Source organism: Bipolaris oryzae (assembly GCF_000523455.1).
Source record: "Bipolaris oryzae ATCC 44560 unplaced genomic scaffold scaffold_1, whole genome shotgun sequence".
In the NCBI taxonomy this organism is placed as follows: Eukaryota; Fungi; Ascomycota; class Dothideomycetes; order Pleosporales; family Pleosporaceae; genus Bipolaris; species Bipolaris oryzae.
This window is the reverse complement of record NW_006911277.1, coordinates 329,523-351,230: the sequence shown is the minus strand read 5'-3', so window position 1 is coordinate 351,230 and position 21,708 is coordinate 329,523. Positions and strand designations below refer to the sequence as shown.

The 21,708-nt window shown below is 48.3% G+C and overlaps 10 protein-coding genes across 10 annotated transcripts; 6 read left to right on the top strand and 4 right to left on the bottom strand.

Annotated features, from left to right (window-relative positions):
- Window positions 1–1,644: 1,644 nt before the first annotated feature.
- Window positions 1,645–2,411, bottom strand: COCMIDRAFT_31691 (uncharacterized protein; the record flags this gene model as incomplete). The annotated part of the gene is made up of 2 exons (XM_007684181.1): window positions 1,645–2,248; window positions 2,302–2,411. The coding sequence occupies 2 exons, from the start codon at window positions 2,409–2,411 to the stop codon at window positions 1,645–1,647; spliced, it is 714 nt and encodes a 237-aa protein (XP_007682371.1).
- A 270-nt stretch (window positions 2,412–2,681) lies between these two features.
- On the top strand, window positions 2,682–4,047 carry COCMIDRAFT_80403 (uncharacterized protein; the record flags this gene model as incomplete). The annotated part of the gene is made up of 2 exons (XM_007684257.1): window positions 2,682–2,828; window positions 2,962–4,047. 2 exons carry the CDS (start codon window positions 2,682–2,684, stop codon window positions 4,045–4,047), a joined length of 1,233 nt encoding a protein of 410 aa, XP_007682447.1.
- A 1,225-nt stretch (window positions 4,048–5,272) lies between these two features.
- COCMIDRAFT_60881 (uncharacterized protein) lies at window positions 5,273–5,599 on the top strand (the record flags this gene model as incomplete). Its single annotated transcript, XM_007684256.1, has 1 exon — window positions 5,273–5,599. A coding segment is annotated over one exon (327 nt), but the record flags the coding sequence as incomplete, so codon positions are not given.
- A 1,382-nt stretch (window positions 5,600–6,981) lies between these two features.
- COCMIDRAFT_21517 (uncharacterized protein) lies at window positions 6,982–8,238 on the top strand (the record flags this gene model as incomplete). Its single annotated transcript, XM_007684142.1, has 2 exons — window positions 6,982–8,023; window positions 8,087–8,238. The coding sequence occupies 2 exons, from the start codon at window positions 6,982–6,984 to the stop codon at window positions 8,236–8,238; spliced, it is 1,194 nt and encodes a 397-aa protein (XP_007682332.1).
- Window positions 8,239–8,698: 460 nt separating this feature from the next.
- On the top strand, window positions 8,699–10,595 carry COCMIDRAFT_21516 (uncharacterized protein; the record flags this gene model as incomplete). The annotated part of the gene is made up of 3 exons (XM_007684141.1): window positions 8,699–8,813; window positions 8,860–9,353; window positions 9,414–10,595. The coding sequence occupies 3 exons, from the start codon at window positions 8,699–8,701 to the stop codon at window positions 10,593–10,595; spliced, it is 1,791 nt and encodes a 596-aa protein (XP_007682331.1).
- A 330-nt stretch (window positions 10,596–10,925) lies between these two features.
- Window positions 10,926–12,111, bottom strand: COCMIDRAFT_80292 (uncharacterized protein; the record flags this gene model as incomplete). Its single annotated transcript, XM_007684255.1, has 4 exons — window positions 10,926–11,053; window positions 11,110–11,250; window positions 11,301–11,966; window positions 12,021–12,111. The coding sequence occupies 4 exons, from the start codon at window positions 12,109–12,111 to the stop codon at window positions 10,926–10,928; spliced, it is 1,026 nt and encodes a 341-aa protein (XP_007682445.1).
- A 931-nt stretch (window positions 12,112–13,042) lies between these two features.
- COCMIDRAFT_80188 (uncharacterized protein) lies at window positions 13,043–14,502 on the top strand (the record flags this gene model as incomplete). Its single annotated transcript, XM_007684254.1, has 3 exons — window positions 13,043–13,130; window positions 13,185–13,799; window positions 13,874–14,502. The coding sequence occupies 3 exons, from the start codon at window positions 13,043–13,045 to the stop codon at window positions 14,500–14,502; spliced, it is 1,332 nt and encodes a 443-aa protein (XP_007682444.1).
- Window positions 14,503–14,782: 280 nt separating this feature from the next.
- COCMIDRAFT_31684 (uncharacterized protein) lies at window positions 14,783–16,591 on the bottom strand (the record flags this gene model as incomplete). Its single annotated transcript, XM_007684180.1, has 5 exons — window positions 14,783–15,030; window positions 15,105–15,318; window positions 15,375–15,578; window positions 15,635–16,102; window positions 16,163–16,591. The coding sequence occupies 5 exons, from the start codon at window positions 16,589–16,591 to the stop codon at window positions 14,783–14,785; spliced, it is 1,563 nt and encodes a 520-aa protein (XP_007682370.1).
- A 910-nt stretch (window positions 16,592–17,501) lies between these two features.
- On the bottom strand, window positions 17,502–18,434 carry COCMIDRAFT_31683 (uncharacterized protein; the record flags this gene model as incomplete). The annotated part of the gene is made up of 1 exon (XM_007684179.1): window positions 17,502–18,434. The coding sequence occupies one exon, from the start codon at window positions 18,432–18,434 to the stop codon at window positions 17,502–17,504; it is 933 nt and encodes a 310-aa protein (XP_007682369.1).
- Window positions 18,435–19,911: 1,477 nt separating this feature from the next.
- Window positions 19,912–21,697, top strand: COCMIDRAFT_80449 (uncharacterized protein; the record flags this gene model as incomplete). The annotated part of the gene is made up of 3 exons (XM_007684253.1): window positions 19,912–20,070; window positions 20,120–21,483; window positions 21,535–21,697. 3 exons carry the CDS (start codon window positions 19,912–19,914, stop codon window positions 21,695–21,697), a joined length of 1,686 nt encoding a protein of 561 aa, XP_007682443.1.
- Window positions 21,698–21,708: the final 11 nt, after the last annotated feature.

Here is a 21,708-nt window from a genome sequence, read left to right as displayed (position 1 = left end):
AGTTTTCCCTTATCGATGGATCAGCATCTCGAAGTGGGTATACCTGCTCTTCTTTCAATCCATGCTGGCTTCAAGTGCGTTGGCATAGGACTAGGGAGTGCGTTAGGGACCCACCCCGCATCAGATTGACGGACTCCAGTTCCCCCGCATTTGTGCCTCATAAGCCCCAAATCTTGACCTATTGCACAGAATTCAACAAGGAAATTGGCACAATTGAACTCGAAAAGCTTCACCAGTCATTCTAAGCAGGCAAAATGTCATGGGTTGGAAGAACAACATAGTGTTTTATTGTCTGTTCAACATCTCTCCAAGGATCACATCGTCTTTTTCTCCGGAAAGGAATGTCTAAAACTGGAGGGAAATGCAAAGATTCCTGACTAATTGTGAGCATTATATGATGTAGAGTTTGGAGAGAAACAAGATGCGTTCTATCAGCAGGAGATTTGAGGTGGTTCAGGCCTTGTTAATAGTACAAGCTCCGCTTCATATCTTGCACGTCCGGGACTGCCTGTTAAGGAAAGTCCGTCGTACTTTATCTTGCCGAAAATCAAGTATCAGAGAACAACATCGGCGCATTGAGCACGAAATATATGTTCATCGACAGGAGGGTATGACTTATGGTGTACGCAGAAGCAGGCGTTTACAGCAGCTTTCAGATCAGCTGTCCCTAGATTGAGAATATTCCAGGATGCAGTGTATAGTCAGATTATGTTGTCTAGTGAGGTTATGTCAAGGTTGCGTGCCAGAGTGGAGTAATCTCAACATTGTAGCACCCGAACCGAGTCCCAGGTAGCCGGTCCTATTTTCTTTGACTATCAGTTCATGTCATCAACTATCTGTTCTTCATCAGCTGACAAGAGAGAGGCAATTGTACCGCCAATATCCGTCTTGGCTCGAGCGCTGCCCTACCATTGCCCATCCCAAGTGAAGTCGGACGGGCCAGAAGGCGGAGCCTTGATCGAAACGCCGATAAGCGAGTCACCATTTGTTGCATCCGTGATCGCATTGTAGGGTTGGGCAGGTGCTCCTACTGCGTATATCGTTACTCTAGGCTGCTTCTAAATGCCACATGCGCGCTTTGGTGGCTTGGATGCACTGCTTGGCCCGAGCGACTCGGGCTGTGATCGACGAAGCTGTTGGTCAACCCGAGTCAGATTTTTGTGTGTCAACGGCGTCCTGTTATGCTGTTCGTATAGGTAATGTGTTGGGGGCCTTTTGCAAGGCTCGTATTCGGGCAGTGACTTAGCAAATCGGGCCTTTCGTCGGCTACACTTATTGCAGACTTGGGTGCGGTAGAGGCCGGCATCCTCTAGGCTGCTGGTGCTGTCCATATATGTGAGGCATCAGGATTGAGGGTGGTGACAGTGTTGTAATGAAGTCTGAAATCGATTGGTAGTGTTGCGGGGTTGAGATCAGGGTTCACTGACTAGCAAGTCAGGGCATTCCGGGAGGCGATTCATTCCCATTACAAGCATGAAACCGATGATCAGCATATAGGGCCTGTTCTCAGAGATAAAATCATTTTACAAGGTTGATGAACTCTGTAATGTAAATTTAAATGCTGATTGTTGCATTATGTACAGCCATGCCCCAAAACTCCCTGACGCCTGCTTCCATGCATAGTAAAAAGCTTGACTGCATCCCTTATGCCTTTGCTTGCGTCTTCTGCCATTTGAGAACCCGTTTCCTGATGTCTGCTGCTGTCTGTTGCATGGGATTGAGTTTGAGGTCTCTCGCCATCTTAGCGTAGTCGTCGCCGTACTTGTTGACCAATCGCTCGACCCATTCTTGTTCTCGCTGGCTCTGGCCTCTAGGTGCTTTTCTTGCGCCATTCATTGCTGCCTCTTCCAGCTGCTTGATGACTGGGTTCTCCGGTTCATCCTCCTTGTGTTCAGGCACCATTGCGAATCCGTTCCATTCCATTTCTTCGCCATCCTCAATCTCGACTAGCGGGTCATTAAATGGATTGTTCTTCTTCTCGAGCGTGCCGACGACTCGAAGAATGGCACCAGTCTCGGGATCGCGCTCGACTTCAATCTCCTCTGTGGGGATGTTTTCGGGTTTCTTCGCTTTGGAGACAATATTCAGAGCATTCGCGGTACTCCCGGCGGCTGTGTCGGCGCGCGATGATTTTTCGTCGTTAAGGCCAAGGAGAGCAATGGTCTTTTCTGTGCCGCCAGTGGCATGATTGAGGCGCGCCGTAAGGCCGAGACGGCGATAATTCTGCGACAGCGTTTCTTTTTGGTTCCTGGGGTAATAGTTAGATTCCACGATGATGTTGAATGTAAAAGCGCATAGTACCAGTGCTTCGCTATGATAGGGTTCTGCAGGATCTTCTTCTTGGAAGGTCCCTTTTGGCGCTTCTTTGGGATTGAAGACTTATTCTTCTTCTTCTGGAGCTCGCGACCCATCTCGACTAGATTGGAATGTGGTTGGGGATATGCAGGGGGTGGCTTTGTTGGAGGGTCACGTCGCGAGTCGCATGTTCCAAAAGTTTTGGCGAACTTTCTTTCTGCGGCCTCGGCGCTAGTCTTATCGATAGCAGGCGGACCCCCGAAACACGCCTGAGGCCACTGTGCAGTTGCACCCATGTGTACTTTCATTCTGAGCAGCCCCTTAGCTCACCAATTCAACCTTCTACCACCCCATACTCCGGCATAGAGATCAATTCACGTGCCGCCATGGTGTCGCGTCGCAACAGGACTCTTCTGTCCCTGGCAATCTTCATTGGAGTGCTCGCTTGGAACGTGGCTGCTGCAGCAGTCAAGGGCGAGACCGGCACCCCAGTAGAGAACCTCACAGTCCACGATATTGAGGAGCAGTTGCAGGTATGACATTCACCCTATGCGCTGAACCCCTCACGGTGTGCCGAGGGCCATTACATTACATCTCATCAAAACTTTAACAAGCAACGGCGCCCTCGTGACGCATCCCTAGGCCAGCACTGACACGCCTCGTTAGGAATGTCCCCTCGTGCAAGCTCTCAACCAGCACAAAGTGGCCTCCAACCCCACTACCTCTTCCCTCACCGCCCAAATATTCGCCTTCCTCTTCCCTGGAAGCCCTGCAGTTAATTCCCTGCTGGCAACTCTCTACATCTCTGGCCCTCCTAACTTCCTCCTTGCACTATGTCCGCCCAACATCGACCCCTCGTCACTGTCCGTCATGGTGGCATTCGCCGTAGGTGGCCTGCTGGGTGACACGCTCTTCCACCTGCTGCCGGAGATATTTCTCGGTGAAGACGAACCTAACTCTGTCAAGTTCGTCATGGTAGAGCCTAACAAAAACCTGCTGCTGGGCGTTGCCATCATGGTAGGCTTCATCACATTCGTCGCTATGGACAAGGGATTGCGCATTGCGACTGGAGGTGCAGGCGGACACGACCATTCGCATGGGCACTCCCATGAGAAGGTAGATGCGACTGTCAAGGCAACTGGAGTCGACGTTGACGGATCAAAAGACGGAGTCCGCGCTCGCAAGGGCACTGCAGACAACAAAACTGCTAAAGCAAGCGTAACACCAGATACGGAGAAGGAGATCAACGCCAGCGTCAAGCTTGGCGGTTACCTCAATCTCATTGCGGACTTTACCCACAACATTACCGATGGTCTCGCCCTTAGCTCTTCTTTCTACGCATCGCCTACAATCGGCGCCACAACTACTGTAGCCGTCTTCTTCCACGAGATCCCCCACGAAGTTGGCGATTTTGCGCTCCTGATTCAATCTGGCTTTAGCAAGCGCGCAGCCATGGGTGCTCAGTTTGTAACTGCTGTGGGCGCTTTCCTGGGAACATGCATTGGCATTGCTGTACAAGAATTCGGCGGAAACTCTAACTCGGCTGTCTCTACTGGCCCGGGTCTCATGGGCACTAGCCTCCAATGGGGGGATATGCTGCTGCCCTTCACTGCCGGCACCTTTTTATATGTTGGCACTGTTGCTGTTATTCCCGAGTTGTTAGAGACTGGCCCCAACAAGGGTCAGGAATTGAGGAAGACCCTATTGCAGTTTTCTGCAATGTTTGCTGGCGCGGGCATCATGCTTTTGTAAGTCTCGCCATTTCCAACAACGCTAACCTGAAACCTATGCTGACCTGCCCAGGATATCTTGGGACTAGCCTTACAGATGTATCTACTTGGCACCCGAGAGATCATCAAACTCTAAATTCTCGATATGGACTCTGAACAATTTGTATTCCAGGATCAGCGTCTCGCGTTTCCTAACATGTATGTACGCACCATGACTCGCTGGTCAGATAGAGGTGCTGCTTATGCAATCCGTACAATCCGTAGAACCATTTTCACTACATCTCACATCATATCATCACACCGCCGGTGTCTTGGGATATTAGGCCAAGCCCAAAAAGTCTCGCACGTACATAGCATGAACTTGGTCGGGTTTTTCGGACGCTTCTGTGGCCGACTTTATGTCTCTACTCGCACCAGGTGCAGCTGTCGCTTAGGTTGAGCCTGAAATATCGTCAACCTAATCCAAGATCAAGACACAAAACTTGAAACATAAGCTTCGCGGATGCACCGGATGCGTCACGCGCACTTCGGACATTTCCACGGCCCCGATCAGAACTCTACTGATCACTGGGTGAGGTTAGCTCCAAGAGCGCCTCGTCTCGGCCGTCAGCACCATTCACTTTGGAGGCCAATGCGCTTCAGCCAGTGCGTTAAGCCAGTGCGTTACCCCGGATTACATGCCGTCTGTGATTTCTGCTCGAGTCGAATCAAATCTCCCCCTGTGGCAGCACAAGCGGCCACACTAACTTCGTATACATGCCAAGCATCTTGGATAAGATGACATTGCACACTTGTTTGGGTAAGGCGAACCACGTCGAAGCCACTTCCTGCGTCGCACTTAGCGAACAAGCCAAGCTCTAGTACGAAGTATACATTAGCGCCGCCGTCTTACCGCTTCAACGGGCACGAACTAGTTGCTTACTAGCCGCAGTTTCCTATCGTGCCTATGGGCCGCATGGCGGTTATGCCACTGTCAGATTTATATCGGCCCTCTTCGCGCCGCAATTGTCATCTTGTTGTTTTCATCCCTTCTCCCTCTTCGTTTTAGAGGTTGCGGTTCCACTGGTGTAGCACAACAACTACAAAGTACTCCATCTACGGCAAACAACAGTAAAACCATATAGTATTTCACCTTTCACATTCCAGCTTCCTCGTTTATAAGGGGGGCTCATACCATAAAAGAGCAAGGACGCAAAGGCACCATTCTCGACCAGAACGATATGCGTCTCGCTGCCAGACCAAACCTCAAATACATACCCGTTTACTCACCGTTCCTACCCACCCTCCTCATCTGCTCTTGCATGCTATTCTTCTTCTACCACCTCGTCCCCTCCTTCACCACCGCAACCGACGATATCGTCACTCTCCTCGTCGACAACCTGAATTTGCGTCCCTCGGGAAGCAATGACTGCACACAGGAAATTGGCACTGTACAATGCTGCAGCCTCTTCCTTGACGCCACGCCCTGCCTAGACGAATGCAGAAAACTCCATGTCGACCGCGAAACACTATCGCTCACCCTCGCATACGACAATTGCGCAAGCCAATGCTTGGCCGAGTATCACTCTTCTTGTCCCAGTAGCATCGCCAGATAAAGCATCACATAGGGGAAGTCAGGAGGAAACACTCAACTTCTTCGCCCACGAGCAATCAAACCCCGCTTGTGTCGGCCTTATGAAAAAAAGATACGTCACAACTCGGTCAGGCCTCCCTGTATACAATACACAAACGCACACACTCCCTCTCGGCAAATGAAAGTACGGAGGGGGAGGGGGGCAATGCAAAAAATAGTGGGGGGACGCTTGCGCCGCACCGCCAAGACTGCGGCGCAGCGCGTGCCCCGGTTAGCTCGGCACGTTCCTGTGTGGCTCGTGGCTGGGCGGCGCTGGGGAACAGGTATTATTAGCCAAGGGGAAGGGGCGTTGCTGGAGGGATGAAAGGATTAGAAGATGAAGGAGGTGGGGTTGGACGGGTATCGGAACTGTAGGTTAGATTGAGGACGGGTGGGGAAAATCAGAGGGGGGTCTGGGAACAATGGGAACAATGGGAGGGTGTGGTTCAATGAACTTCTTGGAATAGAATAAGGTACACACTTGGGGTGCGGGGTCGGTCATAAATATGGGTTAGGACAAGGGTCATTTCTGTGACGAAATCGGAAAAGTTCGAATGGGTTCTTATTCGAGATTTGGTTCTGCTGGTGTCTCTGATTTGGATGGATGTGGGAATGAATTTTACACGTTTTTTCCATGTGTGCGTTCTTTGAAGTGAAGCAAATTCTCTTGGTCTAGATGTTTTGGAGTTATTGGTGGATGGGTCATGTCCCGGAGATAAATGTTGGAGTATTCAGCGCTTGGTAATTTCGGATAAGAGGAAGAGTTGTGCTATGGGATAATGCAAGGTTGATATTATGAGCAGTCTTTTGAGGTCAGAAGCAAAAGGATTTTTTGAATTGTGTATTGTGCTATGATGATGGTGGGATGAGGTGGATAGGGTGAAGGCAGGTGGTTATTTTGCTTGTGCGATGTATGAAGGGATATCACCGATTTCACTACAATCAATAGGTGTTGGGTTGTAAGTAGATTGGATGAGATCATGGGTAATAGTTAAACTGGGGTATGAGGTGTTGCGAAGAAGTGAGATCAATTGGCAACTACACCTCTCACTCACTGCTGAGATCGATCAGTAGCTTTGACTCTCAATCGCCTCCGAGATTGCCTGAGGACCTTTCTTCTCTCACTCATAGAGATGACTGGCGCACACATCTCTCTTCTACTGCAGGATCTAATTGATAGCCATCCCTCGTCACTTAAGACGGAACAGTAGCTTTTCTTCTTTCTCACATACACACCCGTGGCCAGCTTCCAACTCCCGACTCTCTACAATCAACTGCAACAAGATCCTCCACCCCTACCCTCCTCTTCCACCATTCCACCAACGATACTACAGCAATAACGACATGACCCCGCCAATGCCAGCCTCTGGTAGCTCTACTGCCCGATCATCGACACTTAATACACCACACTCACCCCTTTATTGCGGAACATGTAGTCGTCTCTTGACTGATCCAGATAAGCGGAGAAAAGGTGATGGATACTATAAACACTGCAAGAAGTGCCGCGATAAACTTACAGTATCCCGTCACCAACGGAGGAGTGAAGCTATTAAGAGAAAAGTGGATGATACGGCGCCCAATTCACCAAATCAAAAACTCTGTCTAAGCAAGCCGGGTAAGACAGGAGACAAGTATCAGACTACTCCTTCCAGTGCTCCCAGTGCTCCCAACGCTCCCAACGACCGATCGGAACATCTAGCTTCAAAAAGTTCTTGCAACTCAATTGAGCAGGACGTAAACCTGCCAACTCAGCTTCCTAAGAAAACCATTCACAAGCCTAGTGAAAACGATATCACCATCATCAACGACTCAGTGCCTGGTGTACGAAAATGTTCAGTGTGCTCAGAATCAATCCCAATCCCAGATTTCCCTCACCTTAGCTCCTGCAACCATATACCAGACGTATGCCATGATTGCCTTCTTCAATGGCTAGATCAAGAAATGGCTGCAACTCAAGATATCCAGAAGATACGATGTCCAAGCGACTGCGCAGGTTTGATGACCTATCAAGATATACAAAAGTATACCTCGGCTGAAGTATTTGATCACTATAACGAATTATCCCTGCGTAGCTTTCTCAGTACCCAGGAAGACTTTATATATTGTATCGCGCCAGGGTGCTCCTCAGGACAGATACACGATACTACAACATTAGGCGAACAAGGTCCGATATTCCGATGTATCGGTTGTGGATATCGGATGTGCACTGCACATACGCCCGTGATACCATTTCACGAGAACGAGACATGTGCGGAGTATAACAAACGTATCGAGACTAAGCCAGCACAAGAAGGGGCCAGTGCTGCGCTCCTCAAAGAGAAAGCACAGAAATGTCCAGGGTGTGGGTCTCAGATTGAAAAAACGACGGGATGCGACCACATGACCTGTAAGATTCTAAAAACAGCTCTGAATAACCTACTACATATGTTTATATACTAAGCTTGAACAGGCAAGTGCGGGTTCGAATTCTGCTATGTTTGCCGCGCACCATATGCTGGCCCACAGGGCATTCGCGCTGTGGGTAATTCAGCTCATCGGGAAGACTGCCAGTATCATACTACCAGACTCCCTGCCCATCCAGACACAGTTTTCGGGTCTTGAAAATGATTTGAGGCTTATATCGTGGAGTCAAGGGAACAATTTGCAAAAGGAAATTTATTCGGCATTTGGTGTACGTGGTAACCTCTCTCTTTGATCGAGAGTTACTCTTCTGGTGATTCAGAAGACTAGTCTCTGCCTTCGGATATGCTGGGTTCTTTAATATGTCAATGTATCAGGGCTAACAAAAGCATATTTTGGAGTTATTGGCATTTTAGGGACGGATAGTAATTCGAAATGTGCAAGGACCAAGCAAGAACATGTCTTCACCTTTGTGCCTTTGTTACTTTGCACATAATGCGGATTATCGCATTGTATTGATTTAAGGCCATTCCCAGCATCCTTTGTTCGATTTTCGCACTACAAAACATGTTGGCAAACACAATCTGCAAACTCTCGAGATTGCTGGTACTCTCTGGATAGAAGTAGTGAATCCGACCACCGTAAACTCGTCGCGCAGATCATGGCGAGAAGAAACAGAAATAATCCGCGTGTTCCTCCGTGGGCGACGGCTAAACCATATTTCAGACACGCCGCACGAGCCTTCAAAGACGCACATAGACTAGATTGGACTCTCAGTATGTGATTCTGCAATAAACACAACTCTTCACTAACGACCTAAAGTCCAATTACAAAATACGATAGAGACAATATGGGCTGGCGACGAACTAACGCGCGATTACTATGAGGCACGCAGAGGGAGAGAGAGACTGTATGGCTTGCCTCCAGGCCGCGATATAATACCACAAAACCCCTACAACGAAGCGGATGTTGCTCACGCAAAAGCCAATAAGACATTACCTCTACGACGTGACGCACGAGGAAATCCGATCCCCCCTGTGCCAGCCGCACCTCCACTACCTCCACCACGACCAAGGAACAACTACCCCTACGACTTTTGGCCTCGAGAACCCTGGCATCCCGAACCAATTGATGCAACACGAGACATGACGCCGAAGTTCATATCAGAAAACACGTATGTCTTTCTAGAGACTCCACCTCACCAGTGGCCGGTAAGTGATGAATCAGACATGCGTGGAGCGAAGTTTTTGGGATATGGATCATATGGCTGCGCGGGATTATGGTGCCAGGTAAATCCAACAAATGTGATTGAAAAAGTGAGTAATCATGTGTCATATCTTATAATAGCGAATATATACTAAGACATGGGCTCCCAGAGATTCGTCATTAAAGAAGCACGGATGAGTAAAAGTGATTGGCGAGATCCCATTAACTGGCGTGACCAACTCCCAAAAGAAATCCGAATCCACCAACTCGTCGACAGCGATCGTGCCAGAAATCGCGCTTATGGCTCTTTTGACCATGATACACTCATTGAACACTACGGGTACCGACTGATGCTGCGCCAGCGCAAATACCGCATTTACCTCGCCTACTATGAAGGCGGAGATCTCCATTCGGCACTAAAAGGAAGAATGCCCTCTCCAGAATTGTTGGACCTATATACATCGCCACGCAAACGCGAAACCGAAGCCCAGGAAGGCTACTACTGGGACGCTGAACTACGCTGTTACAGAGACCAAGGAGACAATCTACCCCCTGTATTACCCGAGCGACTGATCATTGAAATAATCACTGCCCTTACCAAAGCATGCCAGATTCTGCATTTCGGGCAAGCAGAAGACGAACGCCTGATTCCAGGAGCAGAAAGAATCACGCACCGCGACATCAAACCGGACAACATCTTCATTGCCCCATCCAACCAACCTGGCGAATTCCCGACATTCGTTCTTGGAGACCTTGGACTCGCCTTCTTCCCGCACCGCAGAGACGAAGACGACGACATACCCCGTCTGTCCCGCGCTCCACCTGACAACCCTAACCAATACACCTGGTCCCACGACACATTCGACCACCGCTACGCGCCCGAAGTGTACGGGCAAACGCAAGACACGAAGCCAAACGAGATCGGCGAAAAAACAGACGTCTGGCAAATCGGCGCCGTCCTCTTCTGGCTGCTCGCCAACGGCTTCGAGAATTCCGCCCGCGGTCCCCAAGCAGTGGAATGGGGATACCCCCAGTTCATCTCGCGACCTGAGCGTTTCCCGCGAATGGAAAGGTATAGCGGTCCGGATGGGCTTGACAATAGGTTTGATCTGGAGTTGTTCCCCACGCTGTTGAGGTATGCGCCTAAGCTTAGGAACCTGTGTGCAAAATGTGTGAATTGGGATCCGGATCACCGACCGACGCTGCAGGATATAAGTTGGGAGTTGGACGAAATTTTGGAGGCGGATTTGGATATGAGTGTGAATAGGAGTTATGGGCTGTTGATAACGAAAGTGGATATGGAGTTTGTGGTTGGGTCGTTATGGCCGTATTATCCCCAGGGAGGCTTGTAGGTTTGAAGGGGGTCAAATGATTTTGATTTCTTTTGGTAATGTTTGGTTAGGTATGGCAGATTATGGGAGACTTTTGGGAAATTATCGGTATGAAAAGTGTACGATTGGGTGTTGGATAACTTGTATCTGCTATACGTATGTCTTTTACGCGAAAGATAATGAAATGATGTTTTCTGCTTCACCGCTTATGAATTCCTTAATACTTAAGTCTATCAGCAAATTTTGGAGCAGGAGCGATATAGATGTGGGTGAGTATGTTTTATTTGATCGGTCGATCACATTCTCAGGGACCAAGTGCTTGTAAACTTGGTAGGCGGTAGTGTCATCGCATCATAGTTCAAATTTAGTCCCTACCAGCTTCTCGCTCAACTCCCAAAGCTTTTCAGCCTTGTCCGGATCGGTTGCGTGTGGCGCTGCGTCTCTGATTTGGCAGTCATCGAGGAAGACTCCTTTCTCGTCTAAACAAATGTCAATGCTTAGCCTCTCATTCAGAAGGCCCTAGAAGGTTTCATACCATTCAAGGCTGGGTCCAGTGCTGCTACTAACACTGTTGCGGCGCCTTGGTCAAGAGTCTTCAACAACTTCATTGTCTTTCCAACTGCTTCCAGCTCTTCAGAATTAGAATCAAGATCACGACTCATATTAGTTGGTATCGCTAGACAGGTCAGGGAGAACTTCTGGATTGTTGCAAAAGTAAATACTTACCTCCGGGGTGAAGAGCGTAGCTCCTTATTCCTTTGCCACCAAGCTTTTTGTTGATACCTATGGAAAACAAAATGTTTGCAGTCTTCGACTGACCGTATGCTGCAAATCCGTGGTATCCATTGCGGCTTGGAATCTTAGCAAATAAAGGGGGAGGTGTGTATCGCTCTTCTTCCGGAAGCTCCTCGTTACTCTTCTCTAAATTGTAATCCGAAAAACGAATACCACTCAAGCGATGACCTTGCGATGAGACGTTGACGACACGTGTCGCCCCCGGAGTAGATGATGCAGCGGACTTTAGAAGTTGGGGTACAAGAAGGTTGGTGAGTAGAAAGTGACCGATATGATTGGCACCAAACTGGGCTTCTATGCCCTCCGCAGTCGTCCGGCGAGTTTTAGTCATAAGGCCTGCATTGTTGATGATCAAGTCCAGGCGATTGGTCAATTCTGCAACCTCTTTTGCGGTCTTCCTGACGGAGTCTTGCGACATCAAATCGAGAAGCACAAGTTTAGTCGTAGTTTCGGGGTAGGCATCTTGTATGGCCTTGCGTACTTGCTCAAGTTTCGATTCGGTGCGCGAGGCGAGTATCAAAAGGGCGGGTGCTTGGGAAGCGATTGAGAGAGCAATTGAAGAGCCAATGCTTTCTGGAGATACACCGGTAATCAGTACTATCAACTATTCAGTTAATTGATAGTATCAGTATGAATATCAAGCAAAACTACCGTTCTTTTCACGAATCTGATCTGCAAAGGCTTTGGCAACCTCTAGCCCGCCCGTATCCTGATTCCATTCCAGATGTGTCAAAGTCGCCATGGCGGATAGTACCGTATAGATTTCCGGACCTTATTGAAACCGTAAATTTGATAGATAAACTTAGATTATCTGATGCGTAGTACTGCATTGACACGTATGCGTGATGGATGTATTGAGCTCGTGTTGCACTGCAACTAGTTGCCGAGCCAAGATTTCCAGCGGCGATCTTCACTTCCTACTATTCTCTGAGGTCACCTGAGCCCTGCACACACCATGCCTGCAATGATATTTGCCCAGACATTCAGCAATTTTTGGACCCACAGATCCCGAGAATAAGTATAGCTAGGCTAACTAAAACCTCTGTCTACATTTTTGAAGACTGCAACCTGGATCGCAGACCTGAAATATGACTTTACTAACGCCAGGGATGTGTCCTGATTAGCATAGAGAATAACTGCAGACATTGTGTAGGGTCGCCTTGCACTGTAGTATTTTGACAGCAAGGGTTTTGCGCCTCGTTCTGACAGCAAGGATTGTGTGATCCAGGACTGCTGGATAGTATGTAGTGGATGCGGGGAAAGCCAGCGGGGAAACTGGTGACGATGTGGGGCATATACATCGCCCGGTTCGTAGACGGATCTACGTACCTGTGCGTATGTACCATTCAGGCTCTTCTCGACGGAATCGATATACCGCGAATGAGCCTGCAGAGTGACGTGCCGTGTTCCATGTTCGTGTGGGCGTGCAGGTCATCGGAGACATGTCGCCTGCACGCCTGGATCCAGGTATCAAGCTCACAGATCGGCAGATGGTACGTCTTCGGGAAGTGGCGGGCTATTCTGCCCCGCGCTTTCTGGAATGAGTTTTACATCCATATCGAGCACCGCGATCAGTTTTTTCGTATTCTTTCATTGTTATATCCTGGGCGTGACATTTCTTTTCATTCTGAACTCTAGTCTGTGAAAGAGTAGACGAAAACGAACCACAAAACATGGCCTCTTTGAAGACAAATGGCAACAGAACCCAGGCCACTGGTACTGTTCCAAAAACAGGCATCAAAGTGATTGTTGTCGGTGCAGGTACATATTAGCCAAGGATTCACGACATGTCCGCTTTCTAAAAAGATCAACTAGGTTTTGGTGGCCTGTCCACGGCCATAGAGTGTATCCGTCATGGCCATACGCCTGTAATCTATGAATCTTTCCCGTCCCTCAAAGTTCTTGGCGACATCATTACTTTCGGACCTAATGGGGGTCGGATCTTCGCACGCTGGAGCGAAGGCCGCGTTGCGCGTGAAATGCGCAAGGTCTCCATCGACTTGACCAATTATGGTTTCAACATCCACAAATGGGACACCGGAGAGATAGTAGTCAACCAGAAGACACCGCCGCGCAATGAAAAAGCGCCCAACTTCAACGGGCATAGGGGCGAGCTCCATGAAATCGTCTTTGAATATGCAAAAGAGATTGGTGTAGAAATCAACTTGGGACAAAAGATTGAGCATTACTGGGAGGATGAGAAGGAAGCAGGTGTTGTGCTCGCGGATGGAACGAGAGTGGCTGGCGACGTTGTAGTGGCAAGTGATGGTGTCAGAAGCAAAGCCAGAACACTAGTGCTTGGGTACGAAGACAAACCAAAGAGCAGTGGTTATGCGGTTTGGAGAGCGTGGTTCTCGAACAAAGACATGATTGCGGATCCAGAAACTAAGCAGTTTTGTGAGAATGGCGATACATTTAATGGCTGGATTGGTAGGTCTTTCTTTGTGCCTTGTACCCATTGATCTAAACGCGCGATAAGTAGTAGCAACTGACACAAATATTAGGCCCCGACGTACACTTTCTCTTCAGTACCATAAAGAATGGCTCGGACTGCTGCTGGGTTTTGACCCACCGCGACTCGCATGACATCAAGGAGTCCTGGTCATTCCCTGGCTATCTCAAAGACGTGCGCACAGTCCTTGAAGGCTGGGACCCTATGTGCTGGAAAATCGTCTCTAAGACGCCAGAAGAGAAACTGGTAGATTGGAAGCTTGTTTACCGGGACCCTCTGCCCAACTGGGTCTCTGGATATGGGTCTGCGCCCGGCCATGGCCGCATATGTCTACTAGGAGACGCCGCCCATCCATTTTTGCCAACAAGTGCACAGGGCGCAACCCAGGCGTTGGAAGACAGTGTTACGCTGGCAGTGCTTCTGAAGAAGGCAGGTAAAGGTAATGTGAAAGGAGCGTTGAGAGCATACCAAGATGTGCGGTATGAACGTGTGAAAGCGGTACAGAAGACGGGGGAGACTACCAGAGATATGTGGCATAAGACGGATTGGGAGAAGGTGAAGAAAGACCCTACTATCATACAGTTCCCAAGGGAGGATTGGGTGTTCCTGCATGATGCGCAGAAGCATGCGGAAGAGGTAGGAGATGAGGTAATCAAGAAGGCTACCAGTGTGGCTACATAGATTGGGTCCAAGCCTGGTGAACGAAGTCAGAGATAAAGATATGCTCATTGCTTTTATAATATTTACTCCTATCAATGAAACTCATGAGAGTGTTATCGCATCTATTTTGATTCATCCTAAGTTACACTTTGTAGAGAGGTGTAGTTTCCATAGCTTATGAATATGGTGTGTGTATTTTTCCAGAAGAATAAGCAGAAGATTCCTTAAACCCAATAGAGATGTAATACGACTATATGTTCAGAAACAGACCCCGAGACTGTTTTACCATCCATCGATAATCTTAGTCACGCTTCCCCATGCTGACAACTTCCTGATGTACAGCTTCGTTCTTCTCACTATCGCTCCGTGCGATCTTTTCATCTCTACCTTGTACATAATGGCCAACGCACACATACTTTCTGAACTTGCGGGCTGGAAGTCTCGCTTCAAACATCTCATCAACCTCTTCAAGTGTGCGGTCCTTAATCTCCGGGAGATAGAAGTAGACCCACAAGGCTGTGATAAAGCAAGATGGCCCCCAGATCCAACCTGGTTATGAAGTAAGCACTGCTGTAAAAGGAATTTGCAGGAACATGGCAAGGTAGCCAAAAAAGGGAACTAACCGTATTCTGGTCCCCAATTGAGAGATTCGGGATTGATGAAGTAGGGTGCTGTAAAAGTGGTGAGCCAAGCAGCAGCAAAGGCAACGGCAGATGCGACGCCGAAGGTGTACGACCGCAAACGCTGTGATGGGATCTCTCCACCAGCAAGCCAGGAGTAAGCCGCAATCATGCCGTTGTATCCGCAGATGTACACGACCGAAACTCCAACAATTATCTTGTTCTTGTTAGTACAGAAAGTGGTGGTCAATTTTGAGCTCAACTGTAACGTACCTTTCCGGTGCGAGTAGTGCGAGGATTGACGTGGTAGACAGCGGCGATGATCATCTGGGTGATACCGCAGATTAATAGACCTACCATGAGGAAAACACGTCGCCGTCCAACTTTGGAGATGATACAGCTATTGACCGCTACTGCAACGATACCGACAGCAATCAAGATGCATGTGTTCATGAATGGGCTGCCAACGTTTGCCATCTACATTATAGTTAGTTCAGTATTCGGGTAAGAGGGTTATTGTCTTTGTGACTTGCCTGGAAGAAGTATGTGCCATATGCAATAACAAACATGGCACCAGATGCAGCTTGAGTAGACACTGCTGCAATAGATAGCAATGTACGTCGACGGTCGACTGGGTTCCTCCAGATATCCATGAAACTCGTACTGGCATTGACAGCTTTCTCGGCGTCGATGGCTGCTTTCATTTCGGCAACTTCGCCGGGTACGCTCGCTGGATTCGGGCGCATCCAAAGCAGCGATTTCTCAGCTTGCTCATTCTTTCCGACCAGAACGAGCCAACGTGGTGATTCGGGAATGAAGAACAACCCAATGGACATAAGGAATGGAACGATGAAAATCACTCCCAATGGAATGAGGTACGCTTTGCGGCCGTTCATGTCGTGTGTTGCATTGTCAACTACGGTGCCTACGAGGGTACCGATGGAAACCCATATTTGATATACGGATATCAGAAGACCACGATAACGGGCTGGTGCAGATTCCTGTTGTGACATTAAGCATCCAAGCCATGATGGCAAGTGAGGTTTCATTTACAGCCTTACCTGAATGTACAGCTGTGCGAATGTCATGTACCAGCCGTTCGCAAATCCAATAAACAGCCTGCCAACATACAATCCTGCGGTGTTTGTTGTAGTCATCATGACAATGTTGCTGATACAGCAAAGCGCACTGGCTAGCCATAAACAGTGTCGCCTTCCTAATTTCTTCGCTCCAACTCCTGCAAACCCCGAGCTGACGAACGCGCCCAATGTCATCAGAGAGAACATGAGCTGCTGTCGCTCAGTTGAGATATTCCAGCCAGTTGGACTGGCGGGATCACGATGTCCAAAGACTTCGAGGAAGCCACGCATAGCTTGCAGTCCACCGATGGCGCCAAAGTCAACGCCATACTGGAAAGTTGACATTGAGACAAGGGTGCATGCTGCAACGCATTTCCAGTTTGACAGCAGACTGCTGTCGAGTTCTGGCATTGTGGTGAATATTTCCGAAGTTCCACGTAGAATCGAGAAGAAGCTGATAGAAGAGGCAAAGATGGGTAGCCAGAGAGATCAGGTTGTTGGCAATCTTCATACATAGGTGGGAGAGGGCCTCCACAACCCGACTGTACACTCGTGGCTGGACGTAAATAGACAGATCGACGCCGGTGGGCTAATCCCGACGTGCAGTATTTGCCGATAGTGATCATGAAGCATATGTACCCCGCTTCACCGTAGCTATAGTCTGAGCTTGGAATTGAGTGTTCGAGCTGGAATTGGTTTCGCTAGACCAATGGCGTTCCCTCCTCATTCCCACGCATTGCATGATCATGCCTCAACGATTGTTGCATCTTTGGGGCGCAGAAGAGTTAATCAGTAATCGCGTCAGATTTATTAGTGGCTCATTATTCGCCCATGCCTTATCCGCCATGTCTTGTATATTGAAGCCTTGCTCGGCATCTCTACTGTTTCCGCAAAGTCAGCATCTTGGCTATAGATGTTGCGGACTTTGCGTTAGAAGTGCTGCAATAGCAGCCGTTTTCCTAGCCAAGAATGTCAACACCATACAAAAAAGAAAATGGGGATATGCTACGAACCGAGACATTCATGTGGGGCAAGTTTGTGGGGCGCGTCAACTGATCCCTTTGGCTGGGGTGGATGGGTACATAATTGTGTAACTCCATAATCATGCATTATGTTATCTGCAGGGATGGCTGATTCCGGCCCAGAGTGCCATCAGCAGGATCAGAGAGATTTTTGTTTGTGGTGATTGGATGGATAAATAAACCATAAAGCGCATCGCGTGACCATAGGTGTATCATTAGTTATTGTTCTGAAAGCGGTAATCCAAACATTCCCCATATTTTTGGTACAGGATCATCGTTAGAGTTGACAAATTTCTTTCTCAATAGTCTATCATGGCGCCGCAATTAATAGACGCAACCGAGTTCATAAAGCAGTGTCTCATCCAACCCTCGCCATGCCAGCCATCTTCGTTGTCAAACACCAATGGGGTGTCAAAACTGCTGACATCCCAAAATACTTTGACCCAGTCCCAGCAAGATTCATCGTCGCACTCATCGACATGTGAAAACGTCGGCTCCATGACTTCATCGAAAACTGTTTGGAAATACACTCTCAAGGCTAACAGGTAATACCCTCCAGGGAGTGATAGCCAGTTTGATTTAAAATAGTCTACGTTTGACTTGGCCAGAGAGCTGAAGAGAGCATGGAGGGTATTTGGGTAGTGGAAATTAGTATGCTCTAGGACGAGTCGGCGGAGAGTTGGAGAGTGTGTATCGATAATACGGTCCAGAGATGGTGCCGATTTACTTGAAATAAGTCCATCCAATTCAAGTGTTCGGAGGCGGAATGGCGGATTGTTTCCAAGCTGTTGAAGTAACGGCGCCCAATTCTCACTGCTGGTGCGGTAATACCGAATGCTTCTCGGGCTTGTGCGTATTTTCAAGACCTTGAGGTTGGCATTCTGCTCGGTGATTTCGACAAGGTTTAACATGCAACTATTCTCACTGTTAGGAAACATCTCCAGCTGTAAGTCGATGGTGGTCAAGTTCTGCAAAATTGGAACATATGCCATCCCTTCGAGTATCGATTCTGCCGACGCCAGCCATGACTGCCACTCTGATTTCGCAAAACCCAAGATTCTGATCTTCTCAAGATGTGACACTGTAGTCTGCGTGCAGCGTACTAGTTGGAAGACAAAATCGCAAATGGCGTAGGCTTCAATGCTCTGGTGCTGTCCAGAACGTAGAATTAAAAGCCCTTCCAACTCGTCACCGTACACCTCTTCATAGTCTCCGGGCACCGGCCTTGCCATCAGATGTCCGTCTTTCGTATAAACCTGGCCTTCTGGTGCTCGAATGATCAGTTCGCGTAGTAGCGGTGCTTGATTGAAGATATATTCAATAACAGCAAAGAGTCTTACTGCATCGAGCATTTCCAGTGTGACAAGTCCATCGAGAACTGGTAATCCTTCTTCACTCAGTTGTTGAATACGAGATCCGAGGTCGAGACAAATTTCCAACGTGCGAATATGCTTGGCGAAGCGTGAGGTGCTTAGTCTTTCAAGGTGTCTGACACTGCGGTTGGTTGTTTTACAGATGCGGTGACGGAAGTATGCTTGAACCTATAAATACGTGTCAGCGTATGTGTATATTGAACTAGACGATATTGCATTTACAAAGTTATGGTCAATGTGTTGCGTGATATGCCGGCTGCCGATCTCTCGAAGCTTGCGTAATTCTTGGTTCGGTAAGTACCTGGAGATTATGCTCAGTAGCTCTCCAGGTAGCTCATCTAGCTTAAGATGTTTTTGTCGTAGGCTTTCCTCAAAAAAATACTCAAGCATAGCCGCGTCTGTATCCATAACGCTCTTCCTGAAGTTTCGGAGCCACCTTGACCTGTTCGTTTGTCGTAGGAATGTAGAAAGTGGCATAATTCTCTTCCGTCTGTGCGCATGAAGAATTACATCTTTATAGGGGTAGTTGGGACCATGGTTCCAGTGGAACATGACACTAAGAAAACTTGCTAATGGATCACTAAGAAATTTTATTTATGAGACCAAGATGATCTGATTCTTGTCATTGATGAGTCTAAGGAGCTATACCAATGCTCTCCACACATCACCTGTTTTCGGGTATTGTTCTTTCAGGATCGCAGCCCTGACTTCACAACGTTTCGATATTGTTATTGGCACAGCACTACAACGATATGGTTACTAGGGATGACGATGACAAGCAGTTGTGTAATGTTGCTAGTCCTGGTAAGTATGCCATGTTCATAAGAACGAATCAAAGAATGGAACAGATAACAGACCAATAATACCCAACAGATTGCTCAATCACGTTACAACTAAATATCGGAATGTAATCCCAGCCAATGGAACTTTGTCTGGTTATTACCTTTCCCATAGACTCCACTGGTGACGCCAGATACACAGATGCTTGAATAGGCGACGCGATGCAGCCAATAAGGGCTCCAGTTCTAGCCTGTTCAAACAAGTTGCAGTCCTCGCAAGGTTCAACTTTACCCGACGTTCATGCCCCACCCCCGGAATGTGGGGTGACCCGCCCCGCGTCAGTGAGTCTCTACAAAGGGCTGCATTAGAAGTTGCAGAAAGCTATGGAGGTAGTATATCTGCAAGCCGACATCGAATCATAGGTCATCGGATCCATTAGTGGACCATTGCTATGCATTATAGCTTGGATTGATTTGCCTTGATGAACACACCTCCAACAGCTCAACCATCTTCTGTCTGAATACCTTAGCAGGAAGAGCACACACTTTTCGGCAACATGGCGATTGAGCAAATTTTCGAGGCACTACCAGTTCACTACTTACAGCATGTTATATCAAAATTCGGTGCTGGAAACGTCACCCTGGCGGTTTTTGCGATAGCCACACTCGGTATTCTCACAGACTATGCCTGGATGCTGTACATGAGATCGAAGATGGTAAGGTCATGGTGACAAAAAGACTAATAACTTTACTGATGCTAAAAAGCCCCCTGGGCCCTTCCCATACCCTATCGTTGGGAACACATTCCAACTACCCGACAACAAACCATGGATATATTTTGAAGAGCTGTCCAAGAAATTGAATACACCTCTTATCACGTATTGGATAGGGCGAAATCCAACTGTATGGATTAATGACGCATGGACAGCGAATGAGCTTCTTGAGAAGAGAGCAGGCATATACTGCTCGCGACCACGCATGTTGGTCTTTGCAGAGCTGGGCTCTGGCCAGAATAACCTCGTCAATCTAATCACTACAACCCCGGCTCAACGTGAACGGTTTCGGATGCTGCGTAAGCTGACACATCAGGGCGTTGGCATTCAGCAGGTAAAGAAATATCGTAGCTTTCAAGATGACGAAAGCAGAGTCGTTGCTCTTGACTTGCTCCGCACCCCCGAGAAATACGTGGCGCACTTTGAGCGATACGCAACGAGTGTGGTGTCAATCATTGGCTTTGGGAGGCGAGTTTCCAGTCCAGAGGATCCCATCATCACGGAAGTAATCGCATTAATGCATCGCGCCGCCGATCTCAACGTGCCTGGCAAGACTTTTCCAATGTTGATGGAGACATTCCCTGCATTAGCTCGTGTGCCGACGGAGTATGCACCCTGGAAACACGGAATGGGGTCAAAAAAAAAGTCCCATCGTGGTCATGACTTCTTTTATTCGTTGGCAAGCGAAGCCAATGAGAAGCCAGGTCATGATGACTGCTACGTAAAGATGCTATTTAGGGAGCAAGAAAAGTACGGGCTAAGGAAAGAAGAGATATCTTCCTTGGCTGGCAACTTGTTTGGTGCAGGTTCGGATACTTCGAGTAGCACTCTCATTACAGCGGTACTTGCGATGCGCGCTTTCCCGGAAACTCTTGAAGCAGCCAGGCAAGAGTTGAATAGTGTGGTAGGACCAGACCGAAGCCCGTCGTTTGAGGATGAAGCAAATCTACCATATGTACGCGCTTTTGTCAAAGAAGTGTTCCGTTGGCGTTCTGTAGCCATTATTGGTGGGCAACCTCATGCACCAGTGCAAGATGACTACTACAAGGGTTATTTGATTCCAAAGTCGACTTGGGTGCAGGGCAATGTATGGGCAATACATCATAATGAACGCGAGTTTCCGGACCCGGATCGGTTTAACCCGAATCGGTTTCTGAAAGGCCATCCAGACTCACGGCCTTTCCCTGGCGAACGTGGATACATGACTTTCGGCTGGGGACGACGGGTGTGCTCAGGACAGGCGCTTGCCGAACAGGGAACATGGCTGACAGTTGCGCGACTGATCTGGGGCTTCAAGATCGAACCAGCGCTAGACGAAAGTGGAATACCTGTTCCCGTCGACATATTCGACTATACGTAAGTCGATCATAATTTCCACTACCAAACCTAAAGCTGACCACATCACAGCAACGGCCTGAACATGCGTCCAAATATCTTCAAAGTAAGCATCAAACCACGAAGCGATAGGATCAGAGAAACCATTGAAAGGGAAGGAGAACAAGCGCTTGCAGATCTTAGGCCATATGAGGGAGAGACCAAGTACCGTATGAGTACGTTCTATCGGAAATGAAATTTGCGGCC